The sequence below is a fragment of the Triturus cristatus genome, chromosome 2_2 (assembly GCF_964204655.1).
Source record: "Triturus cristatus chromosome 2_2, aTriCri1.1, whole genome shotgun sequence".
Lineage (NCBI taxonomy): Eukaryota > Metazoa > Chordata > Amphibia > Caudata > Salamandridae > Triturus > Triturus cristatus.
This window is the reverse complement of record NC_140582.1, coordinates 666373140-666392503: the sequence shown is the minus strand read 5'-3', so window position 1 is coordinate 666392503 and position 19364 is coordinate 666373140. Positions and strand designations below refer to the sequence as shown.

The 19364-nt window shown below is 42.4% G+C and overlaps 1 protein-coding gene across 1 annotated transcript in view; it reads left to right on the top strand.

Moving 5' to 3' along the window:
• GPM6A (glycoprotein M6A) overlaps positions 1 to 17251 on the top strand; it is a 573449-nt gene extending 556198 nt beyond the window's left edge. The window contains exon 7 of the mRNA XM_085641856.1: positions 14849 to 17251. Within this exon, the coding sequence (XP_085497982.1) occupies positions 14849 to 15001 (153 nt within the window). The 3' untranslated portion in view covers positions 15002 to 17251. The remainder of the gene's footprint in view (positions 1 to 14848) is intronic.
• The last annotated feature ends 2113 nt before the right edge of the window (positions 17252 to 19364 follow it).

Genomic DNA, 19364 nt, shown 5'->3' with positions numbered 1-19364 from the left:
ACGGACCGCCGGATCCAGGGACACGTGGATACCTAGGTATTTAAATCCAGAATGTGAAATCTGAATCGGACAGCCACGAGGGAGAAAAGGGGGGTCGCCAACCAGCACATAAACACAGGATTTCACCCAATTAATGACAAGCCCTGAATTGCGACCGAAGGAGTTTAATACATCAAATAACACTATCAACGATTTCCGCGGGGAGGTGAGAAAGAGCAAAATATCATCTGCGTAGAGTGACACGCGATCCTCAAACGTCGGTGTCCACCGAATACCCGTCATGGAGGGTTCCCACCGGAGCCACGCCGCCAGGGGCTCCAACGCGAGAGCAAAAAGAAGCGGGGACAGGGGGCAGCCCTGCCGCGTGCCCCTCCCAAGCAAAAAGGGGGTAGAAACTCTACCATTCACCACCACCTGCGCCAGCGGTTCCACGTATAACAACTTCACCCATCCAATGAATCCAGGTCCAAAACCAAACTTAGCCAGCGCCGCCCAGAGATACGACCACTCCAACGTGTCGAACGCCATCGTGGCGTCTAAGGATGCCAAAATGGCGGGCTCCTGAATAGAATCAACTCTCGCGAGGACTCCGTGGAGGCGCCGCAGGTTCAGCGCGGTGTTGCGGTGCGGAATAAAACCAGACTGGTCCGGATGTACCAGGTCACCAATGACTTTAATCAAACGATTAGCGAGCACTTTAGCGAGAATCTTAGGTTCAGCGTTTAGGAGTGAGATAGGCCTATAAGACGCACAGCAATCACGCGGCTTGCCCTCTTTATGGATCACCACAATAGTCGCTAGACGTTGATCACGCGGAAGGGAGCCGGCCTCTCGGGATGCAATAAACATCTCGCGGAGATAAGGTGCCAGCCTATCTGGACGAAGCTTGTAAAGCTCGATCGGAAGGCCGTTAGGGCCGAGAGCCTTTCCTGAACGGACCGAGCGAATCGCCGATGCTATCTCATCGTTCGTCAACGCCGCATCCAGCAATTCTTTATCATCGACAGAGAGGCACGGCAATGCAATATCTCGTAGCAGTTGACGAGAGTCGTCTTCTGGCCTCTCCGAGACCGGAGAGTAGACGTCACGCAAATGGTCCGCAAAACAGCTCACAATCTCCCCCGGATCCGTAACACTCACTTCATCAGCACGCACAATCACCGGGACCACACGACTCGCTCGCTCTCTCCTCTCCAGCCATGCAATCAACTTTCCAGCCTTCTCACCAACATCATACAAGCGCCCCTGTTGTTACCGACTAGCGAGCTTGGCCGCATCCGTAACCAACGCCCTATAATCCGATTGTTTAAGGCAAAGGGCATGGAGTTTATCCCGTGTGACCCTCCGCCCGAGATCCTCTTCCAAGTCAGTTATGTCAGACTCCAGGCGTACCACCTTCTCAGTTTTACGTCTCTTAGCAAGGGAGATCAAGAATAGGGCCTGCCCACGGATGACCACCTTGAAAGCCTCCCACAATGTTACGGCCGATGAGACTGAACCCTGATTTTCTACAAAATAACGGTCAAGAGACTTAACCAAAAGGGCACGAGTTGTGGGGTCATGCAAATACCAGGGATTAATCGGTGCCACCCTCCCCCCTGCCCCCAAGACCACATCTAAGTGTAGCAGGACCGGGGAATGATCAGAGATGCCACGAGCCAGATGTCTGACCTCCCCGATCATTTGAGCTTGGGCGGCCGGCATCAGCACATAGTCCAATCTAGATAAGGAGCCGTGGGCGCCAGAGTGAAATGTAAATTGGGCGAGCCCCGGATGCATCGATCTCCAACAGTCCACAAGCCCCATAGTGTCGATAAAGCCACCCAGCCAAGAGTGCGCCCCGGGGAGGTCTCTGGGAGGGTGCCGATCCTCTCTACCCGATACCACAGAATTGAAGTCGCCACCTACCAGCAGGAGGCCCTCCGGGAGCCCAAGCAGCAACCCTCCCAAGTCCGCAAAGGTGGTGGTTTGCAACCCAGGGGGGACATAAACTGAAACCAAACACAAAGTCTGTCCTTCCCACCGGCCAACCAACACCACGTAACGCCCCCGGTCGTCGTGCATCACCTCATCAATTTCCAGTGGGAGAGAGGATCGAACCAAAATGCCCACCCCTCTGGAGCCGGTAGTAAAACCAGAGTGGGCCACCAAACGGTAGCCCCTTCTATTCATAGCATGGCATGAGTGTCCCACCAAATGCGTCTCCTGCAACAGAACTACATCAGGAGAGAGACGTTTCAGATATTGTAGCACCACCCCTCGCTTCAATCGGTCCCCCAAACCATTGACATTCCATGTTAAAATGTGCAATCCCCTACCCCCCATTTCCACCACAACGGTCACCTCACCCACGTTGAGAGCAAAAAGCAGCACACTGGTTGCCTGGTACAAAACAAACGCCACACAAAAACAACTCCCCTACCACCACCCCCCCAACTCCCATTACACACCCCCCCACCCTGCACCCCTGCACAAGACCATTAAGCCACCCCAACTCGCAGTGTGCCTGTCGCCCCAACATGAACCTACTCTACGGAAAGAAAGAAAACCCCCCGAGGAGGAAGAATCTCACCAGATACCCCGCAGCCTCCCAATGATGAAGGAAGGGTGATACAATCCTAAAGAAGAAAAAACAATACATCAAACCCAAGTTGGAGGTGAACACAAAATTGTCTAGGAACCACCAGTCATTCGTTCACACTTGATCCGCTGATCCACCACCCTCATCCTCGGCTCGTTCCTCCCCGCCGCGCCGACGGTGCAAGGTGTCAAGCCAGTCCTCAACCGCCTCGGGCCGGTCGAAAAAATAAGTCCGTTCCTCCAGTTCAATACGTAGCTTGGCCGGGAAAAGCATAGAGTACTTCAAACCCATGTCCCTCAGCCGCCGCTTGACAGTCGTAAATCCCATTCGCTGTTTTTGTACCGATTGTGTAAAATCAGGATAGAAACTGATGTCCACACTTTCATACTTCGTCGGGCCATTCACATGGGAGGCCTGCAGGATTGCGTCACGGTCCCTGAAGTTGAAGATCCTGGCAATGATAGGTCGCGGTGGGGCCCCAGGCCTCGGCCGGCCCCCCGGAACTCTGTGTGCCCGCTCCACCGTAAAGAATTTGCTGAGGCCTTTCGGCGCTAGTTTGTTCAGGATCAGATCTTCCACAAAGAGATCGACCGGCCCATCCTCCGACTTCTCCGGCACACCGATGATGCGCACGTTATTCCGCCGGGCCCTGCTTTCAAAATCCTCCAGTCTCTTAACAGAGAGGTCGCTGAGGGCCCGCAAACTGCGGATCTCCGTCTGCAGTTCAGAGACATCCGTCTTGAGGCCCGATGTCGTGAGATCGAGTGATTTGACCTTTTCACTGGTTTTCGACAGGTCTGCCCTAAGCAAGTTGACATCGATCAACACGGTGTCCAGCTTGTGGGCCAGCGAGTCGAATTGCTGGCCGACCGAAGCCTTCATGGCATCGATGGCACCCATGACATCATGCAGTGTCAATTCCGTCGAGGGTGACGGGCCCTTCTTGGCCGCATCCGAAAGCCCACTCGAACCGGGAGATCCCTTCTGCTGGGCATAGCGGTCCATGTTGTTCGTTTGCACGTAGCCACCCCTCTGGGTAGCTCTAGACTTTTGCCTGTCACCGTCCAGCCGGGCCGCCATTACACAGCAGGGAGAGCAGATCCAGTATACCTGTTAGGCGTAGCGATCACCCTGGGGAGTCCACCTGAGTGATGGACAGCCCCCTTTGTCAATGCCACTCGACAGCCCCAGATCGGTCCAAACGTAGAGCGACTGCGAGCGCCCGCCACCAGACTCGTAGAGGAAAGTCAAAAACGAAAGTGAAACCAGGGGGGGACGGGCCCGCCCAAGACTCTGGAACCGTTGTTGTTCGATTGGAGCTCGGGGACAGTGCCAACCCGAGTCCGGGGTGGCGCCACGGGGCAGGCCTCTTTCTGGAGTACAGAATAAGTCGAGTTCCCAAAGTCCGATTTAAGTTCCGAAAACGGGAATCACCTCAGCTTCGGTTCACCCGTAATATTCCTTCAAAATAGCAGGATTATAGCCAGGATAGACGTGGGAGGCTGCGAGGGTCTCGGGAGCCCTGTGCCTACGCGTCCATCTTGGTTGCGCGCTAGGCTCCTCCTCCGAAATGGTTTATTTCTTTTTTTATTTGCAGCTTTTATGGTGAATTTTCCCTCTTGACGTGGGAATAACAAGCCTGGCGCTGCTTATCATTGATATTTTTATCGCTGTTGGGCCCATCGCAACTTTTTTCACGTTCGGGTTTCCTTTTTTATCGGCGTCCCGGTAATCTTAACGCTGACATTTGGCGCGTTATCGGGGAACTATCACCTGTTGCCAGCGTGTTGAGAATACACCGTTAACACGGCGTTAGTTTCCCACGATAGACGGCGTTATGTGAAGTTGCGTTAGCCTCGGTTGGCGATGATTATCGCACGTTCTTGAGAATATTCCCTAATGTCATTTACCCATGTGTTTTGGTTTGGAGTGGAGTGGATGTATGTGTTGTAAATGACAATGTATTTTACACATGTTGTTTGGTTTGGAGTGTATTGGAGTGGATGTATGTGGTGTACAGTGGAATTATGCGGGTTGTATTGGAATTGTGTGTGGTGGAATTATGTTGTCTGGTGTAGAGTGGATTTATGTAGTGGAAGTATGTGGTATGATGTGCAGTGGAATTATATGGATAATGTTTATGTGCTATTGAGGGTCTTGGAATTATGTGGAATGAGATTGTGTGTTGTGGAGAGTAATTATCTGGAATGATAATTTGTGTTGTACAAACACAAATAATCTTTCACCACACAGTCTACATACACAACTGACCGAGCACAGGCTCATTTGCATAGTACCATGGCCCTCTCCATTCTACACTAGCAGTGTGTGCTCATGACTCAGGTCCAAGACACTCACGGAGCTCTCACAGTGCGTCTATATCCTGACTAGTAACATTGGCACATCAAGAATTAGAAAATCAGAGATTGCATGAATAAATTTGAAAGGAGAAGGTCAAATGGGGATTTGAATTAATAATTAATAATTAGGTATATCCAAAGTATGCTAGAAATAACATCAAAACTCTTTCTGGACCTGCGGAAGATCAGGAAAGGACTGGCCCCTGCTTGCTGTAATCCGAAAAGGGTTCTAAAAGACTGGATTTGTACTCTATTGTGTCCAGGAAAAATATGTGGTCAGTAACCTTATCTCCTGTGAGCTACAGGGACACGAAAAAGCTTAAGACCCTCTTTTTTCCCTGGTTCCTTAGCTGCCACGTCCTAAGTGGGCCTGCACTGGACCCTGCTCAAGGTTGTTGCTGGTTCAAGCGCTGTAGTCTTAAGAGCCTCCCCTAACGTCTGAGAGCCTTAGGTAAATAACTAAGGAAAAGGGTTTACCTGAGCAAAGTTTTGGGACTGATACACATTATGACCTACATTCATCAGGGGACTGGCAGCAACCCCCAGAGACGCTCCGGCAAAAGAGCAACTAAGGTGGGCTGAAGAAACCGATTTATCCTGCTTGAAACCTCTCAGCAGCAGCAAATCCGTTTCAGCGGCCACTCAGTGAAAAGATATTGGGCCTCGTACAGCCCTCATCAGAGATAGTCTCCTTTCATGCCTCTCTGGAAGAAAAGGAGCTCCATTTCAGAGACTAAGGGCCATATTAGCAAGGGCAGTATCGCCGCTTTAGCTGCACTTTTTGCCGATAAAGCGGCGATATTTTTATCGCCCTATTAGCAAGCTATTGCTAACAACTGTTAGCAAAAGCTTAATGGTGATAGCTGCCGTTTTTTTACCGCTTTGCATGTCAGCGATATTTATCGCTAATGACATGCAAAGTGGGCGTTCCTCACTAAAAGTAATAGGAAGAAGTCGCTAAAACAACTTCTCCCTATTAGCAATAACTGCAAAGCGATGAAAAAACTCACACTAACCGTGATTATCGCTGGATGTTAACACCTGCTAAAATCCTGACTTAGCCATTGTTTTCTATGGGAGGTGGATTCTACGGCTGAATCCTCACCTGCCTATTAGCGACCTTTTTCTTAGCGATGAGAATTCATCGCTAGAATTCCCGCGTTATTGATGGAGAATCGTCGCTATCGCTGGCTTATTATCGCCTTGGAGATAAGCGTTGATAATACCGCGTTATTTCCGTGATCTAAACCAGCGATAGCCGGCGATGAAAAATACAGCGCTAAGCGCGCGTTGCAATGATTATCCAATTCCTTGCTAATATGGCCCCTAGTTCCAACGAGAAAACTTTGACCAGCTGAAGGCTTGAAAAGTATGTGAGTGAAGATAGGCCCTCGGTGGATGAGAAATTGATTTTCTCCTGCTCTAAGCTGTTCATGCCTAAATCAAATACTACAGCGGAATTTTGCCCTACGGCTATCCAATTTCGCTTTGAATTGACGTCTCAGGATACAGTCTGCTACCTTGCCCCCCCACACTAAAGACTTTCTTCTCCATTTTGCATATTAAACAAAAGGTAAAATGCTTGAACTGGCGCATCCAGCTTGGTGTATCTGACATTGTGATCCATAGCGGTAGGACTCAAACTGTACCTAGGTCCCAGTCTACTGTGAATATAAACAATCATTAGCTCTTAGTGCTATTTGGTTGTATTTTTACTTAAAACATTTTAAAAAATCATATCCCCAGTTCCCCTTAGTAGAGTTTTACTATTTTGGTGCCAATTTCCTCAAAATGTACTATGTTTTTCAAATTCAGTTTAGTATTTGTATTGTTTTATTGTCGGACTTTTTACTGTTTTGGCACTGAATAAATACCTTACTCATTGCACTTCGTTAAGGCTGTCTGCTCTGTGCCATATCTACTATGGGCCGAGCTCAGGTTAATTTTGTTACTTTTGGGGTTTACCACGACAAGCTAGTATTTCATTCCTTGAAGTGGGAGACCGCCCATTGGAAATAATAACCCACTTTCTTGCAATGTGCATGTCTGCCCGAGGCTCCTAAAAAGTAAGTTGTGCTGTAGCACTTTCTTTTACACTTTTTAAAAGACTCACTTGCGATATAAGTATGTTTTCATGGCTGTGTGGCAAAGGCTGGTTTCGTCAGGAGTACATTGCCCCTCTGCTGCACCGGAACCAAAAGATACATGCCTCCAACTCATTTAAATGGCTTTGATTCCATGTTCTGGTAACCTTGCATCAGATCTGACCATTTTAATTTTCATTACACTAATTGGATAGGCTTTTCACTTTCACTTGGAAACTGACACTGTGCACCTGTTGAACATCTGTCCTTGGGTTCAACAACTCAAACTGAGTTCATGTTTTAAGCTCTTACTTAATCGTCCTGCTGTGAAGATACTCGATTTCTGTTTTACAAAATATCAACATCATAAAAGGGCCTGTTGGTGCACTGCATTTCAGATTTCTAGAATCCTCTTTAGCAGTGCTGCGAAGTGGGTAGTTTGCTGACTGCGACAATTCAGCGTTTGTTGTGTGTCTAATCGTAACATTTCATGTGCTATCTGGTACCTTTTAAGTAATTGTTTAAATCAGTGAGCAGTGGCCACGTGGACTGCAACCTTTCCCACTCTACAGATTACCAATCCGGGGCATTGTTGGAGCTGTTTGTTAGGGATCGAGTTCAGGAACAGCGGAAAGAGGGTTCTGTAGGCCATGGTTGAGGGGCATGGGCAGGCTCGCTATTTCAGTATTGGAGAGGGGCACTATTCATGCCAGCTGGGATAGCATTTTCCAACCCTAGACTGGTAATTTAATATGTAATTCATTCTCGGGGCTGTAATCTTAAACCCCTTTCGTTTTCAAAGGTCTATGTCAGGAAAGGTTGCCCCTGTTGACAAGGGCCATCGCGTGAGGCGACAGCACATATCTGGATTCCAGGCCTGTTGTCTGGGTAACAGGTGGTGCAATTTTCCATGAAGATATGACAGGGGAACAGGTCTAATTATGTTGTTTGGGATTTCACTATCATGACGATAATGAAGGATTTTGAAACCTGAAAAAATCTTCTCTCATTTTGGTTACAGAATGATGGCAAGTGTGAATATATGATTTTTTGGTCCTACACTCTCCAGGGAGAGGCCAGAACAAATAATTAGGACGACCAGGAGATGTATTTAGAAGGTGGCAGCAAAGAGCAGACGCAGACTAGTGAATAACAGTGTGTTTGATATGCATGTTTAGAGCAACTGTGTACAATGAAACATAACGTTTTAACCCTCAACATTAAAGGGATACCACCGGCGATTGATAGTAGCCAGTGTGATGATGTCTACACTGACCATCACCTAGGTACTACCGATAAGATAGTTAACATTGGTCAGCTAAGGACATCTCAAAGAGCAATGGATAAGGAAAAAGAGATAGAGATGGAGGAAGTATGCTCTTGTAATATCTTGAGCTGGAATATCGCAGGCTTAGCAGTTAAAGTACATGACCCTGAATGGATACTTTTTGTGGAAAAGTACGATATACTATGCTTCCAAGAAACATGGCTGGAGAGGGATATTCATATTCAGGGCTTTAGTACATTCCATACTCCAGAAACTATTACTAATCATGGCTGTAATAAGGGGGGGGTTGTGTATCTATATTTCAATGGAGGCTGGGGTATCTAATGTTAGGATTAAGCATTGTTCTGAGTTTTTTCAGATTTTAAAATTGAAGTTAAAATGGAATGAGGAGGTAGTTATAGTGAACTTTTATAACAATGTTCCAACAGATCGAAAAAAGACTGTCTTTAGGGAATTAAGTAACATGTTAAAAACTATAGAGGAAACCATGATAGGCGATATGCCTTTATTATGGGTAGGGGATTTCAATTGCTCCCTTTGTGTGAACTGTGAACAGGGCATTTGCGGTCTAGGGGAAGACAAAGAGGATAATTCCTCGCATTTTATGCATAACAAAAGCAAGGAGATGTTTAACGATATATTATATCAATTTGACCTAGGTTTTGCCAATGAGCTTTGTATGAACTCCACACCTTTTTATCCAACTTTTAATGGGAGAGGTTGTACTTCTACTATTGATTTTGCTGTATTTTCTAAGCGATATGCTTCCAGTATTCAGGGGTGTACAACAGAGGAAATCTCCATGAGTGATCATTATCCAATTAGCCTAAAGCTGTCTGCTCGGAGAAATTATATAAAAAGCAAGAGCCATGCATCTTATGATTATGGGGTGCGATTGGCGACCACAAATGGTTATTCCCTAAAATGGGATAGTGTAGAACCTGAAGCATTCCTGCATAGTCTCATTACTAAAACTCATCCTGAATGGGAAATATGCCTCACACAGGGAAGTGCTGCTCCCGATGTCTACTTTGCCTTCTTAAAGATATCAGAGGAAGCCCATAGACTCCTGAGGAGGGAAATAAACTGTGGGAGACCGAGAGCAAAGGGTTGGTTCGATAGTGATTGTTCTAGAGCCCATACACATCTTAAAAGGATCTTGCATGCAATACCAAAATGTAAGGAGGACATTAAAAACGCAAGGACTGCCTACCACTTAGCCCGAAAAAAGCGTAAAACCCAGTTAAAGAAAGGAGCTTGGGAAAATTTACATCAGGCCTGTGTAAGGAGGGACAATAATAGCTTTTGGAAAGCTGTAAACGCTCCTTTCTATCAGGATAGAGTAGCAGATGTCATAGATGTGGCTATTAGGGGTGAAAGGTGGGTGGAATTCTTTGGGGATCTCTATAAATCTACGGGAGCTGTTTTGGATAGGCAAGCAGTGGACGATCAGGGTGCTTTCCCTCTTGAACTGAATTTTACCTTGGAGGAGGTGATAAGGGCCATTAGGGAGAGCGCGGCAGGAAAGGCACCTGGCCCCGACCGGGTACCAGTGGATGTCTACAGATCAAATATTGACCTCTGGCACCATTATTAACAAGGGTATTAAACAGTAGTTCCGTGATTAAACTCATTCCTACGTGGACAGATGCGATAGTGGTACCGATTTTTAAAAAGGGGAACAGGAACAAACCTAGCTGCTATCGGCCTAAATCCCTCCTGGATGCTTTGTTGAAAATTGCAGCGAGAATAATCCTTAATAGACTCCAAACCTGGGCGAGTGAGGCAGGATTTTTAACAACCTACAATATGGTTTTCGTCCAGGCATGGGAACCATGGAGCAGGGATTGAACCTAGCCCGGATTATAGATAAATACACTAAGGCAAAAAGGGGGAAACTTTTTCTTACCTTTGTAGATTTGAGTTCAGCCTTCGATGGAGTTGACCATGGTATGTTGTGGACCACCTTAGAAGATCTTAAGGTGGACCGGGTTTTAATTCTGTTTATAAAGGAAATGTATAGAAATGCAGGGGCGAGGGTCCGTTATGGGAATACGGGGGTGTATATTGGCTCCTTTTCTTTTCACACTTTATATTAATAGTTTGGGCCATCACCTCATTAGAGATCAAAATGACTATCCAACCATTAGGGGCACCCCCGTCCCTGTTTTACTCTATGCTGATGATGCGGTGATTATGTCAAGGACCCAACTAGGCCTTCAAAGAGCGGTTAATAGTTTTGTCATTTACATGAAAGAGAGGGGCCTAAGAGTAAATATAACAAAGACATTCACCATGGGTTGTGGTAAAAGTAGAGGTACAACATGCAATATTTTTATTGATAATAGAAAGGTAGAAAATACTGGTACCTTTTGTTATTTAGGCATCACTTTTGACAAAAAGGGAACATGGAAATCAGATAATAAGGCCAGAAAACTGAATTTTAGCAGGGCAGTGGGGGCAGTTATAAATTTTGCTAAAAAAATAGGAGGAAGACCTGTACAAGAACTCTTGGAAGTCTATAAGACCAAATGTGTTTCTACCGGGCTGTATGGGGCCGGTTTATGGGTCATCGAAGAACCTGATATCATACAAACTTGTGAAAATAGTTTTATCCGCTATCTTTTGGGAGTCCCTATTTCTTCTGCCACCTATAGTTGCCATCAGGAATTGGGACTCTCTTATATATCGGATACCATTAAGATAGTTCCATTATTACTGTGGCATAAGGTGTGGGTCACAGATGAGAAAGGCTTCAATAGCAAGGTAATCTTGGACTGCCTTAAACTGGAGAGAGCGAAAGACATGGTGTGGTTTAATTATATAAAAACGATAACCAACACCATTGGGCACCCTGCATATTTTACGGACCCAAGCAGCTTGGAGGATATTTCTAGGAAAGATTTGAAAGCATACTGCTTGAAATTCCTCGAAGATCAAAGATGGTCTAAAGAGAGAGCAAAACACACTGTAATGGCACATCATCTCATCCTGAGTGGCTTGGGTCTTCAACAATATTTGCTGTCAGTACAGGATAGTTTTAGCCGTATGCCTTTGGCTCGTTTTCGACTTAGCACCTTTTTTAGAATGGTTTTATTTCCGGTGGTAAATGTCTGGCCATCTAATATACCTGCATGCCTTTGTAATGATGTTTCATTACAATCAACAATGCACTGCACTTTATTTTGTAAATATTTTTCTATACCCAGGCAGATGTACCTTAGACCGATTCTTAAAAGCTGGAATATTAGATACTGCAGGGTAGCACTTTTAAGATTACAGATGTTGGAAACACCGGCAACTATTTTGGCTGTTACAACCTATTTGAAGGCGATCATTAGGTCCCGGGCTACAATGTAACTTTTGTAATTTTATTACATTTTAAAACCTTTTATAAATTTTTGTAGATTGTATTTTAAAGGTTTTTTCCCATGTGTATATCCATGATTGCTGCTAGACACTTTTATGATTTCTCTGTCATGAAATCGGATAAAGTAAATTTTGATGTAATCTTGATATGATGTGACATGTTGCACTTTAGGTATTACTACACACCTTTGTGCACTAGCACTTTATATCCCAAGATTGGATGTTACGTCCCCTGATTAGCCTATAATGCTCTATTGCCTTTAGCCCTCTAAGCATGCTTAATGACTGTCCCATGGTTTTTAAACATTCTATAAATGTATTTTTAAATTATTTTCACTGTATTTGTATGAACTAGAAATGATAATATAAATGTAGGAATATTTTTATGCTTTTATGGTGAGATTTGTTGCACCGAATAAAGCTGATTTTGATTTGATATGATTTGATTTTTAACCCTCAACAAAGACGAGATAGGCAAGGATATTAGTATATTTAAAATGCCTTCAAAGAAATCAAAAAGAATGAAAAGGCAGTAAACAAAGATGGAAAATAATAAGGATGCAAAGGGATGGTTTTTATTATAACAATTATTGGAGAAGGTGATCATTTCTGAATATATATGGAAGTAGGTAGGTAAGTATGTGATATCTGTAAAGTGCAAACCAAGGCAAAAGGCAGTGGAGCCCCGCACAGGGTCAATGGCAAGCATACAGTCAACAAGTGAAAGGAGATGTAGCTGGGTTTAGGGAGCAGAAGTGAATAAGGTGCATTGCCCTAGAAGCCACACAAGGAATGATTAATCAAAGTGCAGAGCGGGGCTGCAAGAAGCTTGTATAGTGAATGGAAGGATAGTGGGACCGATAGTTAAGGTGAATAGAGCTATATTGAGCAAAATAATACATAGTGAAAACCATTTCCCTATCTATGATGAAATCAACTCGAAGACTGGAAGTGACCCCATACAGGTTTTTGGTTAATTCTCAAAGAAAAGTAGGAAACCAGACAAATTCTAATTGAGTGGTGACATAAATATCACTATTGCCATTCGCATGCTTTTTGCAGGAGGTTATCATTCTCAACCAATACATTTGCTTATTTGCTACATGGAACATCTAGGTAATTCACGCAGGCATTTTCATTGTGGGTTGAAAGGATATATTACATGTTTTTACTAACATCATAAATAGCTCTTAATAAAGTGGTGACCATTCCCATATCCCAAAGCCCACTATGGGAAAGTGTGAAGCCAAGTAATTTTATTTATCTAGAGTACACTTATTTCCTGGAAGAACAATGAATATTATCTGTATTCTGGTAATTATTGTTCTTGAGCTAAAATCTGCAGTTTGCAGCAATCTACAAAGCAATTGACTTACAAAATTAAAACCTGGAGGAAAATATGTTGTAAGCATCACACAAGTGTTGGACTTGGTTCACTCTGCAGCGTCACCCCCAAACCTTTTGCCTTCACCACTCCTGTTTTCTGAACTCGTTTTTGCTGGCTTTTAGGACACTGTGAACTTTACCACTGCTAGCCAGTGCTCTCTCATTTATAATTTACATGTAACTCCTTAGTAAAGTGGTACTAGAGGTTCCCAGGGACTGTAAATGTAATTCTACTAGTGGGCCTGCAGCACTTATTGTGCCACCCACTTAAGTAGCACTTTAAAACATATCACAGACCTTCCATTGTAGCCTGTGTGTGCTGTTTTATACTGCAATGCCAACCTGGCATAATAAACCTTTTGCCAGGCCTAAACCTTCCTTTTTAATACATATCAATCACCCCTCAGGTAGGCTCTAAGCAGCCTGTAGGGCAGGATGCTTTGCATTTAAACGGTTGGTTTGTCATCCTAAGTGGGAAGGTTATGCCCAGATGTAGGTTCCGTGCTTGCTATGCCACCGGATTCAAGTTAGACCAGCTGATGAGGGGGAATACCCCAAGACCGGTCCTAGGATGCTACTTTCTAGTTGAGGGAGGACCTGGCCTGGCAGTTCGGGCTGAACTATTCCGATGGGGAGCTGGGTCAAGACTTATTTGCAAAACTGAAGTTTTGGTGTTGGGCAAAGAAACTCATCTTTGGGGAGACGATTGGTGGCCATCGGAGCTAGGTCCTACTCCTACGCCGGCAACCCAGGTGAAGAATCTTGGGGTTTTGTTTGACGCCAATTTATCATTTACACCCCATACAAAGAAAGTGGCGGGCACCTGCTTTGGCGTTCTTCAAAGTTTTAGGCCTATCTTTAAATTCTTCGACGCCCCCACTAGGCAACTTATAGTGCAGGCAATGATTCTTTCCAGATTGGACTATGCCAGTGGCCTCCTATTGGGCACCAATCAAGCAGAGCTTACACGCCTTCAGCGTGTGCAAAATGCGTCCGCCCGTATGCTGATTGGTTTGCCTAAGTTTTGTTCGGCTAGGCACTCTATTTCCGATCTTCATTGGTTGCCCGTTAGGCAGAGAATAAAATTCAAAGTGCTGTGCCTGGCTTTTAAGATTCTGAAGTTTGCCTCCCCCCCCTATTCTAGCCCAGACTATCTCCCTTTACACTCCTGCTAGAACACTTCGCTCAACGGGTCAATTTCTGGCTGAAGTTCCTCGTTTTAAAAGAGCCAGAATGGGCGGCCGTTCATTTGGTGTTCTGGCAGCTGGCCTCTGGAATACACTGCCTGTCAGTATTCGGTCTATCTCAGACCTGTTTCTTTTCAGAAAAGCTGTGAAAACATTTTTGTTTCCTTTGGCTTAGTGGTTATGACTGGCACGATACATCAGCTGTTATGTTGCTTGTCCTTTACAGCGCCGGGACGCCGCTTGGCTGTGGCATCTGTGCGCTTTATAAATACAAAATAACATAACATAACATAACATATGGCTGGGTCCAAACTAGAATTGAGAAAAAAAGTTTTTCCTAATTTCTACTTAACCATGCCCTCATAGACACATAAGGCACAATTACTTGTTAAAATGTGCATAATATCATTCAGTACAATGAATAGATTTCTATAAAAAAAATAAAATGTTCCTTATTTGGTTTGCTCTGATATTTAATTTGTCAGGTATACAGTTTTATAACTGAGGTGAAATCTTTTTCAATTAAAAAACAATGTTGCATTATAAAGAAGGCAAATATTTAAATGTGTAATTCATTATATTCTTATTCGCAGGTCCACTACCTTATGGTTCTCTCTGCCAACTGGGCCTACGTCAAAGATGCTTGCCGGATGCAAAAGTATGAAGACATTAAATCGAAGGAGGAGCAAGAACTTCATGACATTCATTCTACTCGCTCTAAAGAGCGGCTTAATGCATACACATAAGAAATGCTTCTCCTTCCTAACCTTTCAATACCTTCTTGTTTAAATGAAGACCATACAACCATAACAAATACTGTGTTTTTCACATAAAAGATAATAAGGGTGACACTTGTGTCTCCACAAATTCTAATCTTAGTGGAGGACCACTAGACTTCTTAATTGGTTGTCAATTAAGTCTGTGACCAAATTAATTACAATGAAGCTTCCTCATTGACTAATTTGGCTGTGTTCAACTACAATTATTAATTAATGGTATATAAAGAAATGTGTTTGATTTTTTATTCACTTTATATATGTTATGTATAACACATTTTGCATCATTTCCTATGTGTTTTTCAACAAAAATAACTTTTTTACATGTTTTAGTTTTGCTTTCTGAACTAATTTAAATACAGGTGCGTGTTTTGAAGTGATGGTTTTTAGAAGATCACTGTGTAACATATTGATGAATTTCATTGGCAAAAGCTAACTGTGGATTGGCAACGTATGGACCATAATGAAAGTTTGAATTTGCGGACATTAAAGCCAGTGGTGCAATGCCACACATTAAAATTGGTAAATAGTACTTCAGAACAGTCTAGGCAATGCTGTTATTTATGGGCACTTGATAAAAATAATCTTCATCTATAAGGTACTAACCGTTGAGCAATTTCATATTGTGAGCTACTGGCTCACTGTGATGCATATGCATGTTCAGCTATTGTCTTTTCTGTGAAGATGTAACAGAGCAATCATCTCCTGTAAACATTTGACTACCATTTCCAGCTGAGTGATACTTCTTTTTGAGCTTCACTAATGACTTGTCAACTTGTTGCTCAATTGCTTCCTCTATGCTGAATTGAGTCTGCCTATATGTTGGTGGCGATACCTATCTTTACTTCAGCACATGTAAATGATGCAAACTAATGGGTACATCTATTGGGATTTCCACTGGAGCACCATTTGGAAAGTCAGAAATAATTTCTAAAATAGTAAAGATCCTTTTAAATTTGCTAGGGATATATTTCTTAGGATATTTGCCAGTAAGCTTAGGGAAACTGTAGAGAGAATATTAGCTGTAGATGAGCATCTCTGAAGTGGTGACATTTTCTACAAATGTTCTCTTGAGAAAACTTTTTCAAGTAAGGTCACTGTACCTGAACAGACATGCAGATGTGAGTACCATTGCCAGACATGCATCCAAATTATGGTGAAAAAGGTTTGACTTTAGTCTCAGAAACATTGGGCAACTTCAATCATGCACAATAAATATACAATCAGAAGAAGTCATTTTGACTTGCTTTAAGAAATGGAGAGCAATTGCATCTTGCTAAATATACACATTATTTAAATGTATAACATATTGGCAATAGTTTTCTCAGTGTAAAAGTGTGATTAAGAACTTTCCTGCCAATAAGTTCAACAGGTGCGTGCAGGAAGGATCATCTTAAAGTTTACTGTCTAAAAGTGAAGTGATATGTTTGACTTTGTTTTTCAAGAAAGGTAAATTATATGACTTTAATAGAAGTACCTGTATAAAAGGAATGTTGAAAATGTAATAGAAACAAACAAAAACAATCAGTATTATTGGACCAAATTTGGTGTTTCTTTAATCTACTTTGCTTAACTGCTACTATTGCAAGAATGCTGTAAAGTGTCTTTACATTTATGTAGCCTGACAAGACAACATTGCCAGTGTTAAACATCATCTATAGTTTTTTGCACTTATTGGACCATTGTGAATTCTCTCAGTGTAAGTGCATTCCTAATACAATTTTGAAGTGAATTTCTTCTTTGTACTATGACTGATCATGCATCCTTGGTAATCTTTAGCAGCCCTTGCAATGCACAGTGATATTACTATAGTTCTTTGTTGCATGATGATGCATTCAGTAGGTTTAGATACTTTGAGTTTCACACACGCTGGCTGTCTTACTGGTTCAACAGTTTTTTATGTGCAGTATTACAGTTCTTTTGCAAAAAAGTAATATGAATCTCAAAATTATGTAATGTAGTGTTTCAGTTCTGTGTCAAAGCAGTGTGTGATGAATTTTAAAATAATGTCCCTTTAACTCATGTAATGATAATGTTAATGCTTTTGGCTTTTTTTCTGGTATTAGAGTTTGTATTTTCACAAAGAATGCTTTGTAGCAGGCATTACAATTGATCTGTTTTGTAAATACTTGTGCCAACAGCTTGATGGTGGCGTTTTTGAAATGTAGAACAAAGTGCTTGCAAAATGTAATAAATACACTTGTGTACTTTGTGTACTTACTAGTAGTTGGAGAAGTATTTTTTGCTATGCATGACTGACATTCTAACTAACGTATAAATTATATTTCAGATATTTCATTAGAAGATTATTCACATTGACTGGCTGTTCTTTTATTTGCAGGATTACCAAATGGTTATAGATACATATCTAAAATGTGTTAAAAGACGTTCATGTGGAAGCAGTCTTTTCCCAAGGACTCAATAAGTTGTCTTTTTTCTCCCACTCTTGTGGGGTGTGTCCAGAGGGTAAACATGCTGTTCAGTGTGTCATTGAAACTCTAAGAGGAGAATAATAGTCTTGGTATAATAACCCTGTTGCTGTGTTAATAATTGTAGCACATCAACAGAGTATCTGGATAAAGTTGTATCTTGGTGTATAGAAAAAAATATTTAATTATAATGTACATTACAGACTTACACATTGCCTTGGTTCTCATGAACTTTAGTGGAATGGTGTCTGTGCACCAATATTTACCATTTGCGATGATTTCTAACAATAACAAAGTGATAGAAATGGATGTGCCAAACTATTGTTATGGGAAAAACGATGTCATTAAAATACACATGGATTTTGATAATTGACCTCTTGTCTTTCGGTCTCCTTCCATGTTAGGTTCCCTAGCAAATGTAGACCAGTAATAACTTTTCATGTCAGGTGAATATGTTTTGGACATATCAAAATGTCAAACTAGGTGTACTTCATTTTATACCCATAGGATCAATAATCTCTAATTTAAGAGAAACAGCAACCCAGGAACATTAATCTACACAATGTCCTGTTGGTGGCTGCTTTTTCATTTTAATTTAATTTAATTTATTTATTTGTAGAGTTTTATATAGCGTGTGCTTGACCCAAAGCTATCAAAGCGCTTTACATAGTTGGGGATGTAACAGTTGCACTAGTTACATAGGATAGGAGCGAATACAAAACAATAGCATACAAAGAAGTATAGTGTGACAAATGATAGATTATACATATGACTCAGTTCACTCCATAGTACACCTTTCTCCCAGTATGCTTTGTACATTAAAAATTTATCTTTTCTCAGGTAAATTACAACCAAATAATATTTTACTGCGTCTTTGAATACCTCACTCTATGTAGTGCTATTGTCATGGTGCCTTTCGATAAATGATGAAAAACAAGAAAGTCAATTAGCAACTGAATTAATAAACTAGGGGCTACTCCCCCAAGTAAAAAAAAGCTGCAATAGCCAGATGATTGACTGTCCAGCAAACGAGAAACAATCGATATAATCCTAATAATAATTAAATAAGAAACTTCAATTATTAAATAAGTCTTTGCCATTAAGTAGGTACTTTATATAAGAACAAAGCATGTAGGAAACTGTCAATGCCATTTATCCTTGCCATGTTCTGTTTGCCTATTGCTCCAATCAGTTACATTGAGAAGAAACCAGGAAGAGCACACTTTTTAGGCCCACATGCTGCATATCTAAGGTAGGGCAGTATGGTCTAGGAAAAACACAGGGGGCAGAAGCAGGATCTGAGCTCAAAACACATATTCAAAGTCGTCAAGAAACAAAAAATGAATACAAATGATAAGGCAATGTATAATCAGCTGACAGTGGACAGAACACTACCATAACCCATACTGGTACCACCCTGTGGAAGCCGATACCAAACATTCTTGGGAGAAAAAAGCTTAGCATCACAAATTGTAATAGTTGCAAAACTGTCTATCTCACCCTCAGTCACTTCCTTTAATCATAGGAATACATGGCATGGTTTTATAACAGATTTAAACTGTAGAGCTATGATATTTTGATTCACACATGAACATGATGAGAAAAAGACAGTGCCATTATTTTTAAAGTTCTATGACTGGTGGGGATTCAGCTATGCTTTGAAAACTATCACAAAATATAAAGGAGGCGACTTAGGCATTACTGCAAAAGCAATGTGCAATAGTAACAAGCATACCTAATTCATATTGCTAATTGCAAATTGTTTTAGGCACAATGTGATCAGTGAACATATAGAAGATGTTTAGCTAATATCGCACTCTTAAGATATTAAAAGGCATCTATGAATGTGCATTCTCCCAGAGGTGGTTTGAAAAGCAGCAAGAAAAATGTTCTATGTGAATCCA